Source organism: Lycorma delicatula, chromosome 1, assembly GCF_047948215.1.
Source record: "Lycorma delicatula isolate Av1 chromosome 1, ASM4794821v1, whole genome shotgun sequence".
NCBI lineage: Eukaryota > Metazoa > Arthropoda > Insecta > Hemiptera > Fulgoridae > Lycorma > Lycorma delicatula.
In genome coordinates this window covers 51,869,836-51,895,603 of record NC_134455.1, presented here as the reverse complement: position 1 = coordinate 51,895,603, position 25,768 = coordinate 51,869,836, and the positions used below count along the sequence as shown (strand labels likewise).

Sequence of the window (25,768 nt, the reverse complement as noted above, 5' to 3'; positions counted from 1 at the left end):
TTACTTTCTCCCTCTCAAAAAATGTTAGTTTTCAAAAGTTAATTTTGAAAATGCGTCTTAATTTATGTACTCTTATTTCATGTCTTACTTATTTTTTTATATTCATGAATTTAATGAGGACTACAGATAGATTTCCTTTCATAAAAGTAGAAAATATGTTAATCTGTTTATATTTTTCCGTAAAATTAAATTTTAATTAAAGTAAAGGAATACAATAATTATATCGGTCGCCATTTACTTTTTAATCGATTAAAATTTACTACATTTTCTATTTGATTTAGCCACTATTACAAAATACGATTTACACACTATATTATCACGTATTACAACTGTTATTTCACCTTATCCTGTTGTTTTCTCTTTTTCCAATATTCCTTCATTTCACTGTATCGTTTCTTTCTTTCTCCCCATCATGGATATTATATAATTCTAGGTTTTTTTTATTTTGCCTTACAAACCTTTCAATTTTTGAAATTTTGCTTAAAAATTCCTCTGTACTGGATTTCTTCTATTTTTCTCTCCAGTCTTTTCCGAGTTTTGAGAAGCAAGTTAATTCGTTTTTTCCTGTTTTTAAAGAAATCGAATATTTTCTTTTTCGAACTATTTTTATCCATTTTTGAAAGCGCCCGTAAAATATTAATCTTTTCTTTCTTATCGAATCAGATTTTTATTTCTTGTTTACTTCGGAACTAATTTTATTCTCCGCGAATAGTTTTCTTCCAAAAGTCCTCAAAAAGATTATAAATTCTTCTTTTTCCTTTTTCTAATCGTTCTTTTTCTCTTTTACTAAGTAGAGTTAAATATTCCGATTCGAAAATGCATTTCTGTGTAATAATGTCTTATTTTTTCGTTAAAAAAAATATTTTTTGTAAATCTCTTAAGTTATTCCCGCCATCCTTACATGGATGGCCATTTTTTTAAAACCGTTTTGTTGAATAACTAAATATTTTTTTAGTAAATATTTAAACTTTTCAACTCTGGATTTTTCCAAAGTTTGAGTTTATCCATTACGTATAAAATATTATAATACGTAAAATTCACGTATATATTACGCGATAAAACTATTATTTTTGAACAGGAATTATTGTATTAGCCGACAATTACCTTCAACTGACAATTAGGTTCAACCAACCGAGTTATCGTGTAAGTATACTTTTTAATGCAGCTATCGCACCGTAATCCTGATTCGAACATGAAATGTTCGGATTAACCCTCCTGTATTAACCGGGTTATATTACCGACAAAGAATTTAAAGCTTAAAAACATTTTGTAATGTAAAATTTAAGAGTTATCTTTTTTACAGAGCGTGAACTAAGGTTATCTGGAATAGGAGAGTCAAGTCTTGTCTTTTTACTCAAGTTTGCCGACTAATTTTTTTAAGTTTTTTCGTGAATATTCTTTGATTATCGAAATAAAATCCCGTTATATACCACTATGCAATAATAAACCAACACTTCATAAAAAAAAAAAAATGCTAAACTATTAAAATCAACATCTTCAAATTATCTATATGGAAGTACAATATTTCATTTAAAATCTTCCACTTCAGTCAACAAGAAATATATAACGGCACTATCAGAACAAAAACTTCCTCTGCAAAGTAAGATAAAAATCAACGAAACCGATTAATTTGAAGAGCGGACTTGAAAGATCAAAAAACTAATTAAATAATAACATCGACTTTTTACACGCTCAGTTAATGAAACGTGAATTGGTAATGATCGTTATAATATTATTGTTATTCAACGTACGAAAAAAAGTTCATCATCCTTATTCATCCTTCGAAGTAATACCTGAAGAAAATGCTTAAGTTAACGTCGGCAACTTTTTTCATTTTTATCCAAATAAAAATTTAAAGGTAAATTTTTATTCGGTCGGGTGGAAACCAAAAAGTTTTATTTAAATAGATAAACTTCGACCACTTAAATAAACCACCCAAATAAAAAACGTGTTCTTAATCTGCTCTTAATCTTAATCTGTGTTTTTAATCAGCTCTTAAAACAAATATGTAAAAGTGAAAACTATTCTTGAGTACCGCTTACTTGAAAAATCAATAAGGGGAAAAAATTTAGTCTATCGGACTTCAGAGAAAAGTAATCGGGGAAGTGGTATATCACCGTGGAATTTCATTTTTTCATGAATTATATTCATTATTCACACATTCCTACATAATTTCATAAGATCGCACGATAATAATTGTCATTCTTGTCATATGTTAGTTATTTTAGAGGTAAAAAAGATTTTTATAATAATTTTAAGCGAAAATAGTCTTACGAGAAAATATAGAAAAATTCGTTAAATAGAAGAAACCTAGGTTGTGCGTCTCAAATAAAAAAATATAATGATAATCGAAAAACTCATTACACCTTGATTCTGTGATTATTGTAGTCTTGTTTTTTACTTCCTAGCAAATATATTGCAAAAATATCCATTTCTAATAAATAAAAATTGCAGCCATTTACCTTAACGATTATTTTATTTACTAAATAATCGGTTAAGAATAGAGAAACTTTCGTATCATAGCTTTTTAGAAAACTAAGATATTTTTATTATATGACGATTGAAATATTTATAAACAGCAAGGATTAGGATTGAAGGTTTCTGGCAGATTATCGACAGAATGGCGTAATCGAAGGTCCGTATTGAAAGCTTTCAAGTACAACAGTTTTGCTTGTACCTCCAATCCGATCCCTCGCCCGTAACGTTAGAGTGTTATGGAGTCGGATCGCCAAATCCACCGTGTTGATCTAGCGGTGAATGCGTCTTCCCAAATCAGCTGATTTGGAAGTCAAGAGTTCAAGTCCTAGTAAAGTCAGTTACTTGTATACGGATTTGAATACTAGATCGTGGATACCGGTGTTCTTTGGTGGTTGGGTTTTAATTAACCACACATCTCAGGAACGGTCGACTGTAATTGTACAAGACTACACTTCATTTACACTCGTACATATATACATCATCCTTATTCATCCACCGAAGTAATACCTGAACGGTAATTCCCGGAGACAAAAAAGAAAGAAAAGAGTCGGATTGCCAGCAGCGGTTCTGAAGCTATTCCAAAAAATAGTGTGTTTTACTGTGTTTTCCATATAAAAAGTCAATTTTATCAAGATTTTATTAACTATCAACTAATTCATATCAATAGCGATCGATTACCATACATAGTCACTAGAATCTAAACTGCTGAATATTTCAAGTCAGCTTAATAATGCGAAGTTGGTTAAAAATTTATTGCATGAACTTATCCGAAAGGACAGTCAATCATGTTAAATTCCAGTGTTTAGAATCATACTGTGGAAAAAAATCCAAAAAAATTTAATTATAAATGATAAATGATCGATCAATAGCAATAGTTACTAATTAATTTAACCGAATTACAAACGCAATAAATCTGTAAAATTTATGTTACTTCTATTTTATACTTTTGAAAAATGTGCAGAAAGTATTTTTTGGGCTTGGTGCTATAGAGCATACAACCATCTTGTTAAGTGCAAGCGATAAACATAGAATCTGTAGTTTCAAAATCAACCCTTAGTTAACCGTTTAGACTTAAGTATAACTTCCTATTTTGTGTGTTAAAGAACAAAGTTTTATCCAGATCTTTGCTTTCAAACAGCTACTAATCATGAGCGGATCTGGAGGTTACTCCCATATGGTGGAAGAGGATGAAGAAGCGATTAGCAATAGAAATGAAGGTGCTAAATATCGCCAGTATCAAGCTGCAATATTAGGTATGTACAACTTTCATTTCTTTTTTATCTTACTGGTGTAAGGTTTTGTGTTATGAGTGATTTACTCTTTCATACGCTCTGGTACAGACTGGAATTGATATTCCGGGTATTACGAGTTTCGGAACAAAACCGCCCCCTACTGATGAGTAGCCATCCGATAGCTGCGATTGCACGGTCATTTAATCATGTGAAACTATTTCAGACATCCTAGTTTTGTAGTAAGGTCGTTAAACCGGTCGTGCGAAAGAAGCTTCAATATTCTTGAACTGCACATCATTTATATTTAGAAAGGAATTCCGCCGGTCTCATACTGTAAATTCCATACTGCATACGGTTGAATATGCATCTGTTCCTGAAAAAGTCAATTTAATCCAAATAATAGTTAAATACAGTTTTTATGGGAGGCAAAATTCCATTAGAATGTGAATAATGATTATTGAAGGAAACATAATGTTTTTCAAACCCTTATAAAACAAACATCTTAAAAACACATACGTTAATGGTTCTATTAAAATCTTTTAGACGGGATTTAAAAACGTATCCAAACATTTTTTTTAAAGTTGGTCCTTTATCAAAATAAAACTTACTGATTTCATGCTCTAAATAAATTTATTTTACGGAATATGAAAAATGAAAGTGGGCGGGTACACGCCAATATGAAAAATCAGAACGGATGTGAGCGATCTACCACGTAGGTAGATTTACGTTAGCATAAAATAAATTCTCTTCTAATCTCTCTTATAATGTATCGATATAAAAATACTAAGTCAACACATTATTATCATTCGTAAGAAATAATTGTTTAGTGGCCTAATTAACCGTGCATTACAGGCCGTTAAATTTATTTTAATAATACGTAATATTTTTGTTGAATTAACGTATAATCCCAGCCGCAGGAGTTTAAGAGAGAGGATAAGATTTAAAACGAAAAATTAAGATTCACATAATGGATACGATATTGACATAGTAATACGAAATATTTGTAAACAATTGATTTGAAAGATAAAGGGTTGCTACTTAAAATTGACGGTTTATTATTCGTACATAAATAAATATTGAGCCCATATATATATATAAAAGAAAATCCCACCCTACTAAACGGTATTTGTATGTATGTATGTATGTGTGTGTGTGTGCGCCCCCCCCCCTTTTAGCTTAGCACCGGAATGTACTGGTCACTAGCGGAAAATACCGATTCGTTAGTACATGTCTGGTGTACAATTGTTATATTATTATAAATCGAAGTTTTGGAAAATTTAGTACTTTTTAACCGGATCCGAATTTCCGGGCGAAAATCGCAAATATCTCGAAAACAGTAGGTCCTAGCGTTCTAAAAAATTCTTAAACCCCCCTCGACAACATCCCATCCATTCTCAGTGGTATCCGTCGGATGATAATATTTTGAAGTGTCCCCGGGACACCGTTTGGAAATTGGGGAGAGGGTGCGATGGGTGCCATATTTCCGCAACCGCTCGTCTGATTTTCACGATTCAAACGACGTACGTATCAGCAAGTCGACCGCTAACTGTTTAACGCATCGGATACACTCGTGATCGACCGGATCTTGGTTATCCGGAAATTAAATCGTTTAGCCCTATGTTTTGATTGAACTCACCCACCGTAAAACGTACCGATCCGATCTTTCGCTAAATGCGCTCAAACCTGTGCGCTAGCGCAACTGTAAAGTATAAACTTATGAAGACTAAAAAGTAGAAAATAAAACATACGTAAAAAAAAAATTAAAAAACCACTCTTAAATTATACGCACTAAAATGTAAAATATAATTTTAGGATGGTATCTAAGAACGCATTTGATAACAAGCTTTGATAGTGATATATAAGATTCTGAAAATCATAAGCTTCAAATTAAAAATTTTAATTTGATGAATTTAACGTATAAAAATTTTATACGTGAGTGAATGGCCTAAAGAGCAGGCTGCAAACAAATTCTAGAGTTAAATTTCTAATTTAACTTTCGTTATATCAATTTTCAGCATTCAAAAAAAATATTTTTATACAACAGGTAATCAATTTTTGACACCTAATAATCCCTTTCCAAGACACCGCCCGCCAGGGCAACGCCCGGAGTAAAATTAATAAATTCGATTTAAGATCGTTCATTTTCCATCCCGTTAATCTAAGTTACTATATTTGAAAGAAAGATTACTTTTTGATTTTTATGTGAATGGATATCCTTCTGAATGGGTCATTTTGTTACGGGAAAAGATTTATTGTTTTGAAACCGGACATCTAGATTTTATTATTTTTTACTAGTACCGATGAATTACCATCACGGGTGTCAACTAGCATTAAGTAAAAGCTTTTGGTTTTAATCTCTAAATGAAGTGCCTTCATTTTCTACAACATCAAAAATTAATGTCTATCATGGAAAATTAATTTAACCATAACTGTAATTTGTAAATTGAAGAAGACAGACTGTAACGAGTTCGCTTCCAATTTTTACGTAGGTTACCACCGAGAAGAATTCGTTGGTTGGAGTTAATAGCATGCTGATGATTTTACTGATACAATTAGGTCTTTGCGGTCACCAAATGATCAAGATACGGTAAATATAAATATAAACATAACAGAGCCTCAATTCTCGAAATTATCGGTTTAATAAGAAATTATATACGCTCGAACATCTTTGAGAACAACGTCGTAAAAAGCTAGAAGCATACAGTAAACCTTAATTTCAGAAAACTTAGTTTTCAGAAAAAACTACCAATAATAACTGTAAAACTATGAAAATAATCTGGTCAAAATAAGAAGAAAAAGTAGAAAGAAAGAGTTAAACAAGTTATCACTAATAATTTTTATAACAAACGAGTGAAAATTAATGGTAAAATATATATTACCGCGGGATACCTTAACAGCTCTCATACTGTTTTGTTGTATTTCAAAATTCCTGTGTAACTGTCTTGGTTTTTTAAACCCTTTAAAAAGCTCATAAATACCAGAAAAACATAACGTCATGCTTTAATGTGACTCCGTTTGATGCAGCTAATAAACCTCTGAATATAGTTCCTTTATACGTCTGACACAAACTATAAAACCTTTTCTTTGTTTTTTATAAATAGCGACTGAAAATTAATTTTATCATCCGTGATGTACAACATTGTATTATGAAAATATTTTTATATGATTTATAAAAGTGATAATTAAAAATTAAACGTGCGTAAACGTGGAATAACTTTAATAAATTGTATAATAGTTTTAGATATATTTAAATAATTGTTGCAATCACATTTTATTAAAATCGATCTTTGTTTCACGTTGCACTGCACTTCATTGTAATGAATGAACATCGGTTCTATTAAATTTTATCTGAAAAAAGATTATATCGTAATTGTATTTCCTAAATATTTTAAATTAATATTCTACGATTATAAATAATTCTTAATTCTCAATCTCGTTCCTTTATACCGTTTTACCGACAAGGAAAAGCAATATACTCGTAAAATATAATTACATAATCATATCGATAAGATTAAACATTCTTCAGAGTCCTGAACTGGTTACGGGACAGATTTTTATACCAGCATTAAAAAATAATAAGGAAAAGAATAAATTTGAACGGTTATGTTAGCGTACGAATGTAACAAGAAATAAATAATAAATTGATCAAAGATTGTATTAAATGAATCATCTAGACGGAAGAGATTGTAGCTAATAGTATTCACTCTCAGTCTAAAAAAAAAAGACAGAACTAACTTCATAATAATCCAGTTTTTAAAAAAGACAAGCCTGTTGTAACAAAATACAGATTCCATTCTGTTCGTTTATCCCGGAAAAAAATTGATTACTGCTTTCATTAATGGCGGTATTGTAGTCGTCGAAACTTAAATCCGACTTTCCAACAAATCTCCTCACGTTACAAACAGTTTTTCACGGAAACGTTTAGTAAGTGTAACGTCTACAGTTTACGATTAATGTTTTACGGTTTACTGAAGTATAGCACAAAACACACTCCTTTAGAAATGATTCTTCCACTGAAAAAATCCTGTAGTATCCCCATAGTAAAACGAGCTGTACGTCAAGTGGCGCTGTCCTATTGCAACCAGCAGTCACGCTTGGCCTCTTTCAGTAAGGCTATAAACTGTTGAATACCGTATTTATTCGAGTACCCCCGCACTTTTTTTCTTGGAATTGGAGAGAAAAAATAAGGGTGCGGGGCTTACTTGAAACATAGCCTTTCGCCAGGATAATTTATGTAAAGTAAAAGTTTTCTAAGAAGTACCTAAATTCAATCACATAAATATAGTTACATTAGGCTTTCGTTTATCAATACCGGATGCCGCTTATACAGAATATATCCTTAATTATTAACATCCTGTTCATATTATCGATAGGAACAAAGTTACGGTATTTTTATGAAACCGATTCATTCTGTATAGGCTGCATCCGGTTCTAATGACACTACAGTTACAGTATCAGTTACCCATCGTCGTCTTGTCTATTCGCGATAGTCATTGTACTGTTTGTATATGTGGACGGTTACGTGCATTTTATCTAATTAGTTTATCTTGTAAAGTTTAATACGATGATTTATTTTAATTACGGCATTACAATGAGTACAAAAGGACAACGCCTAGGATCTTTTACAGTAAATGAAAAACTGCGCGTTATAGAAGAGGCTGAAAAAATGGAAATCGAGTGGCAGGAAGAAAATTTGACGTAGATGAAAGCTGCATTTGAGATTGGCGTAAGAAGAAACAACTTCTGGTGAAAGGCACAGGTAATAAAAGGGCTTTTCGTGGCTTAAAACCAAAATACACAGACATAGAAAACAAATTGAATGATTTTGTTATGGGAAAAAGGAAAGGCGGTTATGCTGTCACGACAGATATGTGTCAATCATATGCTCGCGTGAAATCGCTAAATAATTGAATAAAGTTGATTTTACAGCAAGCCGTGGATGGATAACACAATTTTTTTGCACGAAATGATTTGTCAATAAGACGAAAGACGATCACTTCTCAACGACTTCCAGACGCTTATGAACAAAAAATATTACATTTTCACAAATACATAATAAATCTTGGAAAAGATAAGGGCTATTTGCCTTCTCAAATAGGAAACGCTGATCAAACCCCCGTATATTTTGAAATGCCATTTGACAAAATCGTACACGAAAAAGGTGAAAAAGTGTAACGATTCGCACTGGTTGTAATGACAAACAAAGGTGTAGTGTTATGCTTTGCATGCCTTCTGATGGAACAAAATTACCTTCGTACATTATTTTTAAAAGAAAAACTCTTTCTACCGCGTACAGGTAAATGGAGTTATTATCAGAGCACAGGAATCAGGTTGGATGGACGAAACCTCAATTTTAGATTGGAGCAGGTGTGTGTGGCAAAAGCGATCAGGAGATTTACTTAATAAAAAAATACCAGTATGCTAGTAATGGATAGTTATCGGAGCATACGACTGATAAAGTGGAAGACATTAAAAAAGAGTATGACAGACAACTAATAATTCCAGGCGGATTGACATCTCTACTGCAAACACTAGATGTCTGCATTAATAAACCGTTCAAATCTGCATTAAAACAACTGTACAGTAAATGGATGACTAATGAAAATTTCTTTCTCACGGCTACAGGAAGAATCAAACGCCCAGATTTTAACCGGATTTGTGTTTGGATAAAAGATGTTTGGGAAGGTATTTCCACGGAATTAGTAAGGAAAATTTTTAAAAAATGCGGAATATCTAATGAACTTGATGGTAGTGAAGACGATCACCTTTGGCAGAGCGACGTGGAGACTACCGGTAACTCTTCTACAGACATTGACAGTAACAGTGATTAGTTAAAAATAAAATACCATATTAAAAAGTGTATTGAAATGATCCTTTTCAACATGATACTTTCTTTTCGTTTTACTGGCCTACTGATTCTGAACTAAACTAGTACTTACGGTAATTAATTATTAATGTAATATTAATATTGTAATTTAAATGAACGAATTAAATGCTTTACTTTCTGTATATTTTCGTATTTTTTTATCATATCTGTTGCACTTTAAAATACCGATATATAGCTTTTTTAGATTTTCAGTCCAAAAAATCGAAATGCGGGGCTTATTCGGTGGCGGGGGGTACTCGAATAAATACGGTAACTTCTTGGTAGACAGCAGCACCTACAGTTTTTAAAAAAAAACTAGGGTCTTATTATTCGTCGCCTTGAAACCGCAACCATTCGCCTATTTTTTGTGAATGTAGGGAAGATTTAAAAAAATATGTACGGGTTTTCAGTACCCCAGGTCCGGTAGTTCTGACTATTAACATACCCACCAAGGTGAACCAGCTTCATCTGTAAAAAACAAACTAAAATAGAAATTTTGCCTTTCAATTCTTCAATTTCAATATTTTATCCTCAATTCTTGAACCACTGACACTAATGAACCCTTTTACCATAATCAGCAATCGTTAGCTCATGGAAATCCTCTACATTCGTTACGAATACTTTAATATCTTAGGAATAATAAACAGCGTAAACAAATCGTAGACAATATTGACGATTTTGAAGCATTATCTGTAATACTTAAAATTTCCGCTAATTTTTTCTCGTAATGAGTGGCTAAAAATTGATAAAGTTCTTCACAAAGACGACCAAAATAATGATTTACCCAATTTTTCACAGATTTTTAAACTATACTCGTAGTTTCGAGTATTTGAAAAAAGCCCAAGATCGGTTTATAATATACTTAAATGAAATTACAAGGTGAAAAAGACTTTATTTCGGAAAAAATGGAAAGTTTAGGGGGAAAGGTAAAAAAATTATGTTTTTAATTGAAACGTGGTTAAATGAAATATTAAATCCTGAATAAAATCTCCGTCAAAATAGGCTTTCATGTTAGTATTGTATACTTAAAATAAGGTGCGCCTTCAAGTTTCATTTCTTAATTCGCTTCAGGATTGAAGTAGCATTTGATGGAGACTATGTAGCACAAGTGGAGACAATCGCGAAGAGAAGAATAGTGAAAGTTTCGAAAAACGGTTCGTTACGACTCAGCCTCCTTTTAGAAGAAAGTGCAGTAACAGGTCTTGAAAATTCAAATTATCATTCCATAAATAAGACAATATCCAAATACCAATCAGACCCAGTGCTATTAGATCACAAAACATACATATTGATGACCATTTTTTAACAATTTAATTGTTAGAATTTAAAAAGATTTATAATAAACAAATTAAGAAAAGCTCAATATTAAACTGTCTTATTATTCTCTCTTACCATTATGAACTAATTCAATTGAGCTCATATAAACTCAGATAAAGGATAATTCGGCTTCTAATCACAGGAATTTATAAATTAACTAATTCAATAAGCTTTAACTTTGAAAAATAGACTGTGTAGAGAAGAATTAGTGGGAGAAATGTAAATACCACGTAAAAAATGCAATAGAAAACTAAATGTGGAAGGGGACAATCATATTAAAAAATTGAGCTAAAACCTATTCCAGTCTAACTGGGCATTCTACTGGATTGATTTTTTTTTTTCTATTCTCCTCAGTGATCACACATATGTCAGACTCCAAATTTGAGTTTCCTATGAGAAATCTTCAAAAAACCCTCATTAATTTCTTAATTGAGTAATTTTTCCAGGTTATTACTCACAGGAAAATCACTCTGAAGGTCCGTCGATGTTTGACTAAGAAGACTGAAAATAGGTTTTGAGCACGCATTTTACCAATGGTAGGAAAGAAAAGAGAAAAACAAGGGGGTTGTGGATGAGACATGCTGTAAATGGAAAAGGTTTTAGCCAATTTTGTTAAATATATAACATTACTTTCTAATTTTTTTTTTTTTTTTTGGTTGTTTGTGGGCGAAAAACGCTTGGGCGTTATCATCGCCCGGTAGTTATTATTAAAAGGGTAATAGAACTCCAAAATAATAAGCTATACAAGGTGTAAACGTAATCATATCATAAAAATTTAATAAAACAAGCTAAGAAGGCAAAATAAAACCCAAAACTAATATCACAGACAAAGTTGATAAAATATTAAAGATAAAATAATAGAATAAAGAAAGCATAAAAATTTGCCTAACTCTGATGGGTTGTGCAAAAATCCCCACCCCGGATAGTAAAATTAAACACATAGAACTAAAAAATCAAATCGAAAATAAAGGTTATAATTATTAAAAAACTCTCCTTATAGAAAAACATATATAAGTATATTAAATCCTTTGCAGTAACCCAGACTATGCAAAAAGAGAAACATTCGCTCCAAAACCCTGCCATCATTGCCCAAGACATCACGAATGCTGCTGGGTATATTAAACTGACGACTCAACGCCGCATAACATACGCAGTCCACGAGAATGTGGTGCACAGTCATGCGACAGTTCCCACAGGGGTGGGTCTCCTCCTGACATTAGATATTCGTGTGTGATCCTCGAATGCCCCAACCGTAATTTGGGGCACTGGTCCGCAGAGGACCACTTCCTCACGACGAGAGTTCCTGCAAGAGGAGCCCCACGGCAACACTGAGTCTTTAATCCGTCGAAGTTTACTATCGACGGCAGCCGTCCAGCCACTTTGCCACCTTGCTCGCAGTGATAGCTTTATATGATTAATAAAATCAAAGGTAGTAACTCGGGTGGTGAAAGGAAGCTGAATACACGCATCTTTCGCAGCAGAATCTGCCCTCTCATTACCAAGAATCCCAACGTGGCTAGGGATCTAGCAAAAACCTACCCCCTTGTTTCGTTTTTCTAACTCAGCGATTTTATCATAAATGCCAACGACGACAGGATGTCCGGAATAAAGGTTTTCCAACGCCTGGAGATCACTGTACGAGTCACTGCAAATAAGAATGTTCCTATATTTAGGGCCAACGATACTTAGAGCCCTATCCACAGCGAGTAGTTCCGCGGTGAACACACTCGTAACACCGGGTAGGCCAAACATATAAGTCTGTTCATTAAAAACAAAAGCCAACCAACGTTACTGTCATGCTTCGACCCATCAGTGTATACAACCACGTCTGGGTTCAACTTGGTGAGGAGAAACTGGAGCACCTGCTGGTAAACAATAGGTGGCGTTGATTGTTTATCATACGTTGTAAGATCAAACGTAAAATTTACATGGTTTATTCTCCACGGGGGATTCGAGCACGGACATGATGGAAAGAACGAGGGAGTGCCAACATTCATACGCTGAAGCAGACGTCGTGTACGGACACCCACAGGTGCAGTACAACGTGGACGGTCCTCAGATTTCCTCAAATTAGGATTCTTAAGAACTGGGTCAAAAGCTGGGTGATTCGGCTGTCCGCTGAGACGGGCAAAATAAGATAACAAAAGCTGGTCTCGTCTATCCCAAAGTGATGGCTCGCCACTGTCTACAAGTAAGCTTGCGATAGGGCTCGATCTAAACGCACCCGTGGCAAGCCGAAGAAAAGAATGATGCACACCGTCCAGCATCTTAAGTACGGTTTGACGAGCTGAGGAATAGGCGACACAACCATAATCCAAACGAGAACGAACAAGGAAGTAGTAAAAACGTAACATACACGACCGATCGGCCCTCCAGTTGGTGTTACTTAGAACCCGCATCATATCCAAAAGTTTGGAACACTTTGTCCTCAAATCCCTCATATGTGTGACCCAAGTAAGACGGCTATCAAAAAGCAAACCCAGAAACCTGACCTAAGTAGAGACAGCAATACGCTCCCTGTTCAGAAAAACCCGCGGATTAGAAGGGTTCCGTAGCCGAGAAAAGACTACACATTTCGTCTTGTCGGTCGAAAATGTGAAACCAGTAGTTCTTGACCATGCCTCAAGGCGAAATATAGTGTTCAATATCAGTCTCTCCGCAGTGGGTGTAGAGCGGCTCACAACGTAAACAACAAAATCATCAACGAAAAGAGAACAAGAGACATGAGCCTGTACACAATTGGTAATGCTGTTTATGCCAACAGAAAACAAGGTGGCACTTAATACACTACCTTGAGGCACACCATTTTCCGAGACGACACTGTCTGAAAGCGAATCGTCTACACGAACACGAAACGTCCGGTGATTCAAGAATCCCCGGATAAAAGCAAGCATGTTGCCAGTGATCCCCCACCTCCTAAGGGTGTTAAGAATGCCACGTCACCAGGCCGTGTCATACGCCTTTTTTATATCGAAAAAGATAGCAACGAGGTGTTGGCGGTTCAGGAAGGCGTTTTGTATGGCTGTCTCCATCGACACCAAATGGTCAATGGAAGATCTCCCATGTCGGAAACCACACTGTTCCGAAAGAAAGAAAGCCATGTTTCTCTAAGTACCATGCAAGTCTGCGGTTCACCATTCTCTCCATTATTTTACACAATAGGCTTGTTAAAGAAATAGGGCTGAGCTTAAGGGATCAGTTTTCTCTTTACCAGGCTTTAGTACTGGTATAATAAATGCCTCCGACTAGTCGGGCGGAAAGACTTGTCCGGAGAATAAACCATTGTAAATATTCAAAAATGTTGTAGTGTAGAGTCAGGAAGGTGCGAAAGCATACAAAGGCGAACGTTGTCCGGTCCAGGGGAAGTGTCACGAGAGTTCCTAAATGCGTACAACAATTCTTTAAGTAAGAATGGAGTGTTCAATTCACCATCCGAAACACCAATATTCAACCCCAATACTTCCATCCGTGCTTTGTACCTCTGAAAGTCGTTACTATATGACGAGGTGAGAGACACCGAAAGGAAAGATTTCGCTAAAGTATTTGCTACAGCCGAAGATGACGTAAGGAGTTACCCCTCATCGACGAGACCGAGAATAGATTGTCCTGGCGACCTGAAAATTGCATGGATTTTTCTCCACACAGTAGACGTGGGAGTAGTATGTGAGATGGAGTTCACATACTTCGTCCATGAATTCCTCTTAGCGGTCAAGAAGACCCGACGGCACACTGCCCTAGCCCTGCGGTACATATCTAGATGTTCAGTTGTAGGTCTATTATTGAATTTGCGTAGTGCTCGCCGTCGATTCCGATAGCACACTTGCAATCATCATTCCACCACGGAACGGAAGGACGTTTAGGATTACCCGATGTTTGTGGGACATATCTGCTAGCTGTTTCAAGTATTTTGGACGTAAAAGAGGAAAGTTGCTCAAGGATGTCCGCACCGACGTCACACTGCGATTGGAAGGCCATACGATATCCATCCTAATTCGCCTTTTCGACAATCCACCTCCGTGACCTTCTCCGAACCTCGTGGTCCACACCGAAACGAAAAACAATTGGTTTATGGTCACTGCCATGAAAATTATCACAAACAGACCAATCAAAACGAGGGAGTAAAGCCGGCGAGCACATGGAGAGATCGATATTAGACACAGTACCAGATGATAAAGACATGAATGTATGAGACCCATCATTCAACAAACAAAGGTCCAAGTCCTGTCTCACATCGTGTACTATATTTCCCCGAGTGGAGCAGAAAGTCGAGCCCAAGAAACATGGTGGGCATTGAAGTCTCTCACTATTAATGATGGAGATGGTATTTGTGCGAGGAGGTCTGAGATATCCATAGCACTGAACTCAGTGTTCGGCGAGAGATATAGATTGCAGATATGCAACTTGAAGGGGACAGAGATCTTCACTGCAACATCAACGAGAACGAGAGTGATCAGTCGAATCCTTGTAGCTGATACCTCATCCCTCAAGAAAATAGCCACTCCACCACTCTCTCTACCGTCCACTACACAGTCGAATCTCTCACAAAAGTATCCCCTGAGTGTGATTGGGTCATGTCGCAGAAGATGAGTCTCCTGGAAACACATGACAATCGGATCATGCAGCTGCGCCAGTACTCCAATATCTGCAATGCGGGACCGTACACCCCAAACATTCCACTGAATAATGTTCATAAAATTAAAATAAAGTAAAAAATATAAATATAATAATAATAATAATAAATATATTCAGGAAACCATATAGAATTCAGTTGTAAGTGATTCTATTTGTATTTTTTGTGTTCTTCACCTTAGATAACTCCGACGCCTTTGGGTCGGGAGGTTCCTCAACCATATCCTCCAGTATATGAGGTGACGGCGGAGGAGATTTATGAGAATGGGATGTCGCTACTGACATCCCAGAGGGGGTGGCCATGCGGGTCACTTTCGTGGGGACCTTGTTAGTCGGCTTACCGCCGTCTGTGGTAGCCTCTGCCTGTACCGGCAGCACGTTAGGAGCTGGAACGTTTTTATGAACCACACTGTTGGATTCAGTTACTGCGACACAGGACTTTTCACTCACCCTTGTCAGCCCGTAAATAGTGGCTGTCGGCAGCACTTTGGGAGTAGGAACGTTTGTACGGACCACACTGCTGGATTCCGTTATTGAGATGCAGGACTTTTCACTCATCCTCGTCAGCCCGGAAATAGTGGCCGTAAGCAAAGTAACCTGATCGGAAAGCATCTGAATGAGCTTCTTAAGTTCCGTGCAGGATCCGCACTGTGGAGCATGAACAGGTGTAGCAGTCTGTACTTTATAATAATGATGCAGTGGAGCAGCAAGAGCCCTATAGTTGTATTCAAAAATGTTAGCAGAAGATCCCTTGATATCAGATATTCTGAAAGGACTTCTTTACTCCTCTATCCACAAAATTAAACATACTTCCTAGAATCAAATTAAATCTGATTTTATAATTAAAACTATTAAAGTTGATAATTTTATTTAATAAACGTGTTTTTAAAAAATCTGTGAATAAAATAAAAATCCATGTGTATAGTTTAACTGTGATGTGACATTTAAATTTAATTATAAATAGGTTATTAATTGTAAAACTGTGGTTCTTTAAAGAATGTTGAGATTGACTTTTTCTTGAAGAAAGGTAAGTAAAAAAAATATGTATATATTAATATTACAAAAAAATAATTTCAGACTGTATTTTAATAATTAATTGTATATTTTGTATATTTGCATTCAAGTAGTGTACTGCAAACAATTTTTTTTCATTTTTTTGTTTTATATGTATGAGATGTAACATGTAGTAGGTTGCACTGTGAATTAGCATTCCACTATAGTTTTTTACTCTCATACTCCCAGTTTTTTTTACTTTTATTTTTTCTTTTTATTTCACTTCTTTCTTTTTAAATGTGTTGACTTTGAAATTACCCATGCAAGATGGTTGACATAAAGAAGTGGTTTTTTGTTGTTAGAGTCTGGTGCACACCAGATGGTTTTCATTTCTCACGTTATCTGTTGATTCTCTTATATGCCAATTTGGATAATGATTGTTACATTCCCTGCATAATGGTGTGTTATATTCTTCATTCAGTTCATGATGTCGGATTACACTGATATTTAAACTAGCTTAGAAACAGCTATGTTTTAGATGATGATGCAGGTGAAATTCATAAAATTGTTATAGTTCTGAAATTTGTTAGTACAAGATTTAGTACTTTTCTTCACTTCAATTTATTTTCAGTTATTTCATCAATGTTAATCCTTAGTTCCAACATAAGATCATAAACCTCATTCATCATTTTAGATAATATTGTGCTTCCTTTTTCCCTTCATAGTTCCATTTTAATAATATCAGGCTAGATTGAAATCTTCTTCTGAAGTGAAAAGGATTTCACTTCAGTATCTGATCACTTCCACACTACGCACATTGTAAAAACATTGAACTGGCTGTTTTTCTCATCATTGTTTTTATACATGTTGCAGCTGGGCTGAAATTCTTTGGCCGTTTAAATGAGATAAACATTCGTCTATAACTCATTCGCTCAGAATAATGCATTGTAGTTAAATTATTCGTCGCACAGACAAAGGCCATTTCCTAACACACAGTGTTGAAGATAGCAGTGTTATTAATTTATTCACTGAAGAATGTGAATCCTTAACAAAAGTAAAATTGATCAAATATTTTTAAGAGCAGTTATAAAATATTTTTAAAATATAAAAATCTCATGTTGGGATCTAAATACAAAGCGTAATTATTATTCTACTGGATATTTTATCACGTCGCTTAGAAATTTTAGGGGTGGTGGTTGAGATGCTCAAGGCACGGAAATATACATTCTCCTCCAAAGCAGAATATTCATTTAACCCTTTAGTTACTTAACCACTACTTTTAATGTGTTTTTTTCTTTAAATAAAGAACACTGAAAAATAAAGACAAATAAATATTTAGAAGTTTAAAAAATGATGAATTTCACAATCTATTGAATATTCGTAAATGAATCTATAAGTGTATTTTTGAAAACTAAATTCATCAGTAATAAAGATTACCGAGCCTAAAAAACGTAAGATTTTTAACACGTTATTGATTCTTTAACAGTAAACTTAAGATTGATAAAATATTTATTCATTTAAATATTAAATTATTATTAGTAAATGTATTAACTAATTTTTCTTATTCCTAACAGCTGGTTTGGCTGCAACTGCTGTTGGGACAGGAGATGGATGGCTGATGACGGCAATAATACAAAAGAAGGAAGGCCAGCTCAATGATAATAACATGAAGTTGTTCTCATACATCATGAATTTTTCAGCATTACTAGGAGCTCTAGCATCTGGATATCTTGTTGATAAAATTGGTCGAAAGCAGACACTGGTAATAATGTTTTTGTTGTATATTATCCCCAAAATTTAAAATAATTTATTTAGACTTAAAAGTTTCATACACTAACATTAAAATTGTCACATTTATTGAATGAAACTTTTCAAATAATAAAAGTAGGATGATTTTGTCACTTGTACCACTTTTAGGCTGAATTACTTAAATTTAAAATAAATTACAGTTTAATAATATGAACTATATTCTGTGCGTATGTTCAATGGTTATGCAAATGTTCAGTGTCTTCACCTTAAACGAATGGGAATATGTAGTATCTGATATTAAAAATACCATCAAAATAAGTGTTTTTGAACAATGTTACATAATTAATGCATATGTTGCAATGCAAAGTGTTAATGATAAAGTATATTGTTCCTGAGCAAATCATCCGTAGTTGTATGTTAATCTGTCATTGTATCATTACCACAATTTTTAGTCTCCCTATCTCCTTTAGCCAATTAAAAGAAATTTCTTTCTAATTCAGTAGAAGTTTAAATTTCATAAATAACGCTGCCATTTATTGATCAGCGATACGTGATCAAAAGTAGCATTCAGCCTTCATGTAACATTCTAATGTAAAACTGGGAAACCCATCAGTATTCCGGTTTAGATCCCAGATGGTAGTTAAAATGTTTTCTTCTCCAAATGATAAACTGCATTACATAATAGTAGTTTTTCAAACTGAACCCACCGGGTTGGTCTAGTGGTGAACACGTCTTCCCAAATCAGCTGATTTAGAAGTCAAGAGTTCCAGCGTTCAAGTCCTAGTAAAGTCAGTTATTTTTACACGGATTTGAATACTAGATCGTGGATACCGGTGTTCTTTGTTGGTTGGGTTTCAATTAACCACACATCTCAGGAATGGTCGAACTGAGAATGTACAAGACTACACTTCATTTACACTCATACATATCATCCTCATTCATCCTCTGAAGTATTATCTAAACAGTAGTTACCGGAGGTTAAACAGGAAAAGAAAGAAAGAAAGGCTTTCAAACTGACTGAAACAAGCCTGCTGGAAAGACTGTATTCAGCACAAAATGAAAAGTATAAACTTTAGTATGAAATACAAATAGAGGTGTACTTACAAGATAAAAATAAAAGTAAACTTACAGATATTATAAATCATTGACCTAGCGAATCATGTTGATTTATGATGAAAAGATGTTTTTTTAATTTCCCTTCATAAGCAAAAAGATCAAAAATAACTATTTTAACTATTTTAAACACAAAGTCTAAACTTTTAAGAAATGAAAAAATAATGTATCCTAACATTTTCAAGATAACAGGTTCTGGTGGATTTAAGACAGCATTTCTGTACTGCCTATCTAAGAGGTTGTACTTGGTTGTCAGTCAGCCCCCTCTGCTGAGATGTTAGTTATAGTGTTATTGTTTAAAGTGATGATGAGATGAGATGATCTGAACCCAGATAATAAACAAATCTACAGAATCAAATCACTGACAATGTAAAGCCTTGATTATTTATTTCAGATTAAAGCAACTAGTACTCTCATAACAAACAAGAGTACAAAAAAAGATTTTTTTGTACATGTTTAAGCTTGAAAAAGTACATTACAGGAAGCTTTTTTATAAGATACCATATTTAATAAGTGGAAAATCATTTTGTTATTTGTTTCAAAATTCCACCATCACATAGTCTAAATTATATGCAATAATTTCTACATGTCAAAAAAAAATTGGTTAACACTACATGTATACCTATATTGCAAATGTATGATTGATAATATAATTCAACATATTTTATTAAGTACATTGTACACAGTAGACCTGAAAAGTTCCCGAACTTAATTTTTATAGTCGATACAAGTTGCGCCACCTACTTGTACAATGTAGTACGATGCTGACGAGAGTGTGTATAAAATTTCATCACGTTTCGTCACTCCAGTCTCGAGTTATATTCGGTCGCGTATGTTGTGTACACGTGAACTTGTGCGAGCTCACGAGATTGAACAGAGAAGAGCGTTAAAATTTTGTGTTCGACTTCAAAAATCTTTCGTTGAAACTTATTCTATGATACAGCAAGTATTCGGTTTTTTTGTGTTTTTGGTGGGTAAAAAACGCTTTGGTGTTATAATCGCCCGGAATAAAATTTTATAACAGAAAATAAAATAAAATAGTACAAAAAACTGTCTTAAAAACTAAAAAATTAAACAAAAACTTACAAATAATACCACAGCTAAAAAATTTATTTTTAAAAACGCATAAAACTAAATCACAGCCGTAAAATACAAAATTAAAAATAAGCTTAAAACTAAAAACGTAAAATTTAAATAAAATAAAAAGAGTTTAAAAAGTCCAAGAGGGGTACTTAGAGTCCCTACTCGGATAAGGGGAAGACTAAAAATTAAGATAAAAAACTAATCCTAGTTATAAACTAAAATATTAAAAAGCTAAAACGTAACAACTAATAACATAAAACATCACTAAAGAAAGAATAAAACTATTATCACAGATAAAAAACTTTAAAAAAAAATAAAAATAACTATATATACATAGCCACATAAAAATGAAATAAATGTAAAGAACTCCGAGAGGAGTGTAAATAACAGAAGAAAATATAAATTTAAAATAAACACATAACAGTAAAAAAACACATACCACTATTAAAAGGTATGTAAAATATTAATATTTCTAAGATATTAAAAGACCCGGTCCAAAACTTCTTTATCATTGCTCAGGATTTGACGAATGTTCCTGGGCAATTTAAATTTACGACGCAAGGCCGCATAATAAATGCAATCCACAGGGATGTAGCGCACAGTCAAACGCCAGTTGCATCGTACGCATGTTGGTGCATTTACTTTTGACATTAGATATCCATGTGTGACTAACAGTATGGCCTAACCGCAATCGACAAAGGACTACTTCCTCTCGACGAAGTTTTCTAAAAGACGAATCCCATGGCAACACCGTGTTTTTAATGTATAGTTGTTTATTATCCACTGTGGCACTCAAGTCACCTTGCCACTTTGTTCGAAGAGCGTGTTTTACACAATTGTTAAAATCGCATCTAGTAACACGCTTGGTGAAAGAAGGTTGACTTAACAGCACCCTGCTCTTAGCAGTAGAATTTGCGCGTTCATTACCCACAATTCTTACAAGGCTAGGAATCCAGCAGAAACTCATTTGTGTGTTACGATGGTTCAACTCGACGATTGCGTTATAGATTTCGGTGACCAACGGATTTCTAGAGTAAAAATCTTCCAAAGCTTGGAGTGCACTAAACGAGTCGCTACAAATAACGATATGACGGTATTTTGGGTTAACGATATATAAAGCCTTATTGATGGCGTACAGTTCTGCAGTAAATTAGTTCTGTAACATTAGATAGACCCAAACATATAGATTCTGTTATTAAGAATAAATGCGCAACCAACGGTATCATTCTGTTTTGATCCATCTGTGTATACTATTACATCTGTGTTTATTTTGGAGGATGTAGTGAAAATTTTGCTCAAAGATGATAGATGATATTGATTGTTTCTTGTATATGGTAAGATCAAAAATAAAATTTATAACGTTGATTCTCCACGGAGGATACGTTGGAAAAATAACAGGTATGTCTACATTTAAAAGCTGTAGTAACTGCCGGATACGTACACCCATAGGTGCAGTAGATCATGGATGGTCCTCATATCTTTGTAAATTAGGATTCGCAAGAACTGCGGTAAAAGCCGGGTAATCCGGTTGCCCTTTAAGACGGGAAAAGTAAGATGCTGAAAGTTGGTCACGTCTATCCGAAAGTGATGGTTCACCGAACTCAACAAGTATGCTAGTGTCAGGAATTGATCTAAAAGCCTCTGTAGCAAGACTGAGAAAAGCGTGATGTACAACATCTAACATCTTCAGCGCGGTATTACGCGCTGAAGAGTAGGCGACACAACCGTAATCTAAACGGGAACGAACTAAAGAATAATAAAATCGCAACACACATGACCTATCGCCTCCCGAGTTGGTGTATCATATATAGCAGTAAGGAATATTTTGTTTTTAGCTCTTTAATGTGTTTCGCCCACGTAAGACAGTTATCAAAAATCAAACCTAAAAACCTGATATTAGGAGTGATAGCAATTTGCTCTCTGTTGAAAAAACTTGCGGAGTATATGGTTTCCCCAAGCGAGAAAAGACTACACATTTTGTTTTCTCAGGTGAAAATGTGAAGCCGGTCACCTTGGATCAAGCTTCAAGGCGACATATTGTGTTCTGTAAAAGTCTCTCTGCTGTGGCTGTTGAAAGGGACGTAATATATACGGCAAAATCATCAGCAAACAACGAACATAAAACAGGTGGGTGCACGCAATCAGTAATACGTTGATTCTATAGCGAACAAGTTGGCACAATACACTTCCTTGAGGGACACCAGTCTCTAAAGTGACGCTACCCAAAAAAGAATCTCCAGCACGAACACAGAAAGTTCGGTCATTTAAGAAACCTGTGATAAAAGCCAGCATGTTGCCCTTTACTCCCCATTTTTTGACGGCATTTAGAATACCACGTCGCCGGGCCTTGTCGAACGCCCTCCTCATATCAAAGAAGATAGCGACGAGGCGCTAGCATAGCAGGAAAGCGTTTTGAATAGCTGTTTCCAATGACACTAAATGGTCAATGGAAGATCGTCCTTGTCGGAAACCACACTGCTCTGGAGATAAAAGGCCATTTCTCTCTAAGTACCATGTAAGCCTGCGGTTCACCATTCTCTCCATTACTCTGCATAAGACGTTTGTCAAGGAGATAGGGCGGTAGCTTGAGGGGCTTTCTTGTCTTTACCAGATTTAAGCACAAGTATGACAATGGGTTCTGATCAGACCGAAGGAAAAACTTGTCAGGAGAATAAACCATTATTAAAAACACACTAGGTGTTGTAGCGCTGAATTTGGAAGGTGCGAGATCATACCGAGACGAATGTGTTAAGCCCAGGGGAGGTGTCATGTGAATTTTTAAGTGCGTGTAATAACTCGTTGAATGAAAATGGAGCGTTTACCGACCGAATGACTAACGTTTAACGGTAGTACTTCCGTCTGTATCGTGTACCTCTGAAATTCGTTACTGTATTATGAGGTGAGAGATACCAAACCGAACGAGTCTGCCAAGTTACTTGCCACTGCAGAAGGTGATGTAAGGAATTCTCCTTCATGAATTAAGTCCGAGAATGGATTGTATTGGTGATCCGCAAATTGTATGGATCTTTTTCCACACAGCAGACGTGGGAGTAGTGCATGAGATGGTGTCCACATATTTCCTCCATGACTTCCTCCTAGCGTCCAAGAATACTGGACGACCTACCGCTCTAGCCTTACGGGACAAATCGAAGTGTTCATTTGTATGCCTGCGGTTAAATTTGCACAGTGCCTGTCGTCAATTGCTAATAGCGTTTCGGCAATCATCATTCCACCAAGGAAGAGAAAGACGTCTTGGGTTTCCCTATGCTTGTGGGATATACCTATTAGGATTGTCAAGTGTCAGAGACGTAGGAGATGTAAGTTCGTCAAGGGCGTCTGCACCATCGTCATACTGTGGGGGAAGGCTTTATGGTAACCGTTCCAATCTGCCTTTTCAACAATTCATCTACGTGGCTTTTCATTCGGCTCGCGGTCACCAATGGTTATAATAATTGGCCTGTGGTCACTGCCGTGAAGGTCGTCACAAGCAGACCAATTAAGAAGAGAGTAAATTCGGTGAACATAAGAAGTTGATGTTTGACAGTGTACCAGAAGAGGGAGACATAAATGTGTATGACCCATCATTCATAAGACAAAGGTCCAAGTTTTGTCTGACTGTTTATCATATTTTCTCGAGCGGAGCAGAAAGATGGCCCCAGAAAATATGGTGAAGTCTCCTACTATTAATGACGGCCATGGCATTTGAAAGGAGATTTGATTTTTCTACAGCATTGAACTCAAAGTTCCGATATACAATTTAAACGGGACTGAGATTTTTACAGCAACAGCAGGAATGAAGGTAGCTAGTTGTAGCCTTGTAGCCGACACCTCATTCGCATGAAAATAGCAACACCACCACGCTCTCTATTATCTACAAGACAATCGTATTTCTCACATGTATAGCCTCTGAGTGTTACCGCATCTTGCTGTAATAGATATGTTTCTTGGAAGCACATTATTAATGGTTCATGTGCGCACTTCAACACTCTAACATCTTCAATGCGGGACCGAAGACCTCTAACATTCCACTGAATAATGCTCATGAAGAAAGTTAGTTGGATACAGAATTACACATAAATATATAACAAAATTAGTTATAGGTGATCCGATTTTTCTTTTTCGATTTTTTTTGTTTTGAGAAACTCCGATGCTCTGGGATCGGGCGTTTCCTCTATCATATCCTCCAGTAAACGTGGTGTTAGAGGGGGAGATTTTGAGAAATGGAAAGTTGCAGATAACATCCCAGAGGAGGCAGTTGTGTGGGTTCCTTTAATAGGGAGCTTATTTGGTGGTTTACCACCAGCTGTATTTACTCCTGTCCGCAAAGGTAAAACTTTAGGTGCAGGAACTTTCAGGGGGATTCCACTAGTGTTAGTTTCACTAACTGTAAGTACCGACTTCTTATTCGTTTTCGTTAACTCAAAAATAGTTGCAGTAAGTGAAGCAACCAGATCAGATAAAATCTGAACAAGCTTTTTCAGCTCACTGCATGATCCGCACTGTTGGTTGTTTCCATTTATAAGAGCTTTACTTGATGTCGCAGCGGCGAAAGAGACATCTGGTTTAATGAGGTTTCGGGAGCTAAGTGTCTTTTTATATTCTCTTCGGGCGGCTGGGAAGGAAATCTTTTGAACGGTACATATTTTTAGGATTGCCTTCTCTTCTTTAAAACATGGGCAATCTCGAGATCGAGCTGTGTTCTCCCACAGTTTGTACATTTTTCTTCCTCTTGACAGTCGGTGTCCTCGTGGCCTTCTTTTGCACACCTGGCACATATTGCGGTGTTCGGACAAAAAGTTGTAGTATGGCCATATATTTGACATTAGAAACACCGCTGTGGGTTAGAGATGAATGATCGTATTCTAACCAATATGTATTCTTCATTACTTTTCTCCAGCGGTGTGTGAAGGTTGAAGGTTAAAATAAGAGAGGGAGTAGCTTCTTCCATCCCACTCTGATGTTTCATTATTCTCTTCACTTCTGCAACACCTTCGGGACGAAGTTCTTCGGCAATTTCTTTAACGTCCACCTCAAGGAGATCCAGGCAAAAAATAACTCCTCGGCTAGTATTCAAGGTTTTATGACATACCGCACTTATACTTATACCACCCCATATTTGTCAAACGTAGGAACGATCTACTTTGCTCATCACTGAGAGCCCCTGTTAATATTGATCCGTCTCTCAGTTTTCTTATGTCCTTGGGGGAACCGCTTGCACCAGTTACTATCTTATTGATCAGGAAAGGTGAGACCTTATTAAGGGAGCCACCTTCCAGATTTTTCCTAAGAACACCAAAACGAACGTTTT

At 35.4% G+C, this 25,768-nt stretch overlaps 1 protein-coding gene across 5 annotated transcripts in view; it reads left to right on the top strand.

Annotated features, from left to right (window-relative positions):
- LOC142318192 (facilitated trehalose transporter Tret1-like) overlaps nt 1-25,768 on the top strand; it is an 80,935-nt gene that overhangs the window by 13,284 nt on the left and 41,883 nt on the right. For all 5 annotated transcript variants that reach the window (XM_075354772.1, XM_075354757.1, XM_075354748.1 and 2 more), the window contains exons 2-3: nt 3,617-3,731; nt 18,090-18,277. In XM_075354772.1, coding sequence (XP_075210887.1) covers nt 3,617-3,731; nt 18,090-18,277 — 303 coding nt within the window. The remainder of the gene's footprint in view (nt 1-3,616; nt 3,732-18,089; nt 18,278-25,768) is intronic.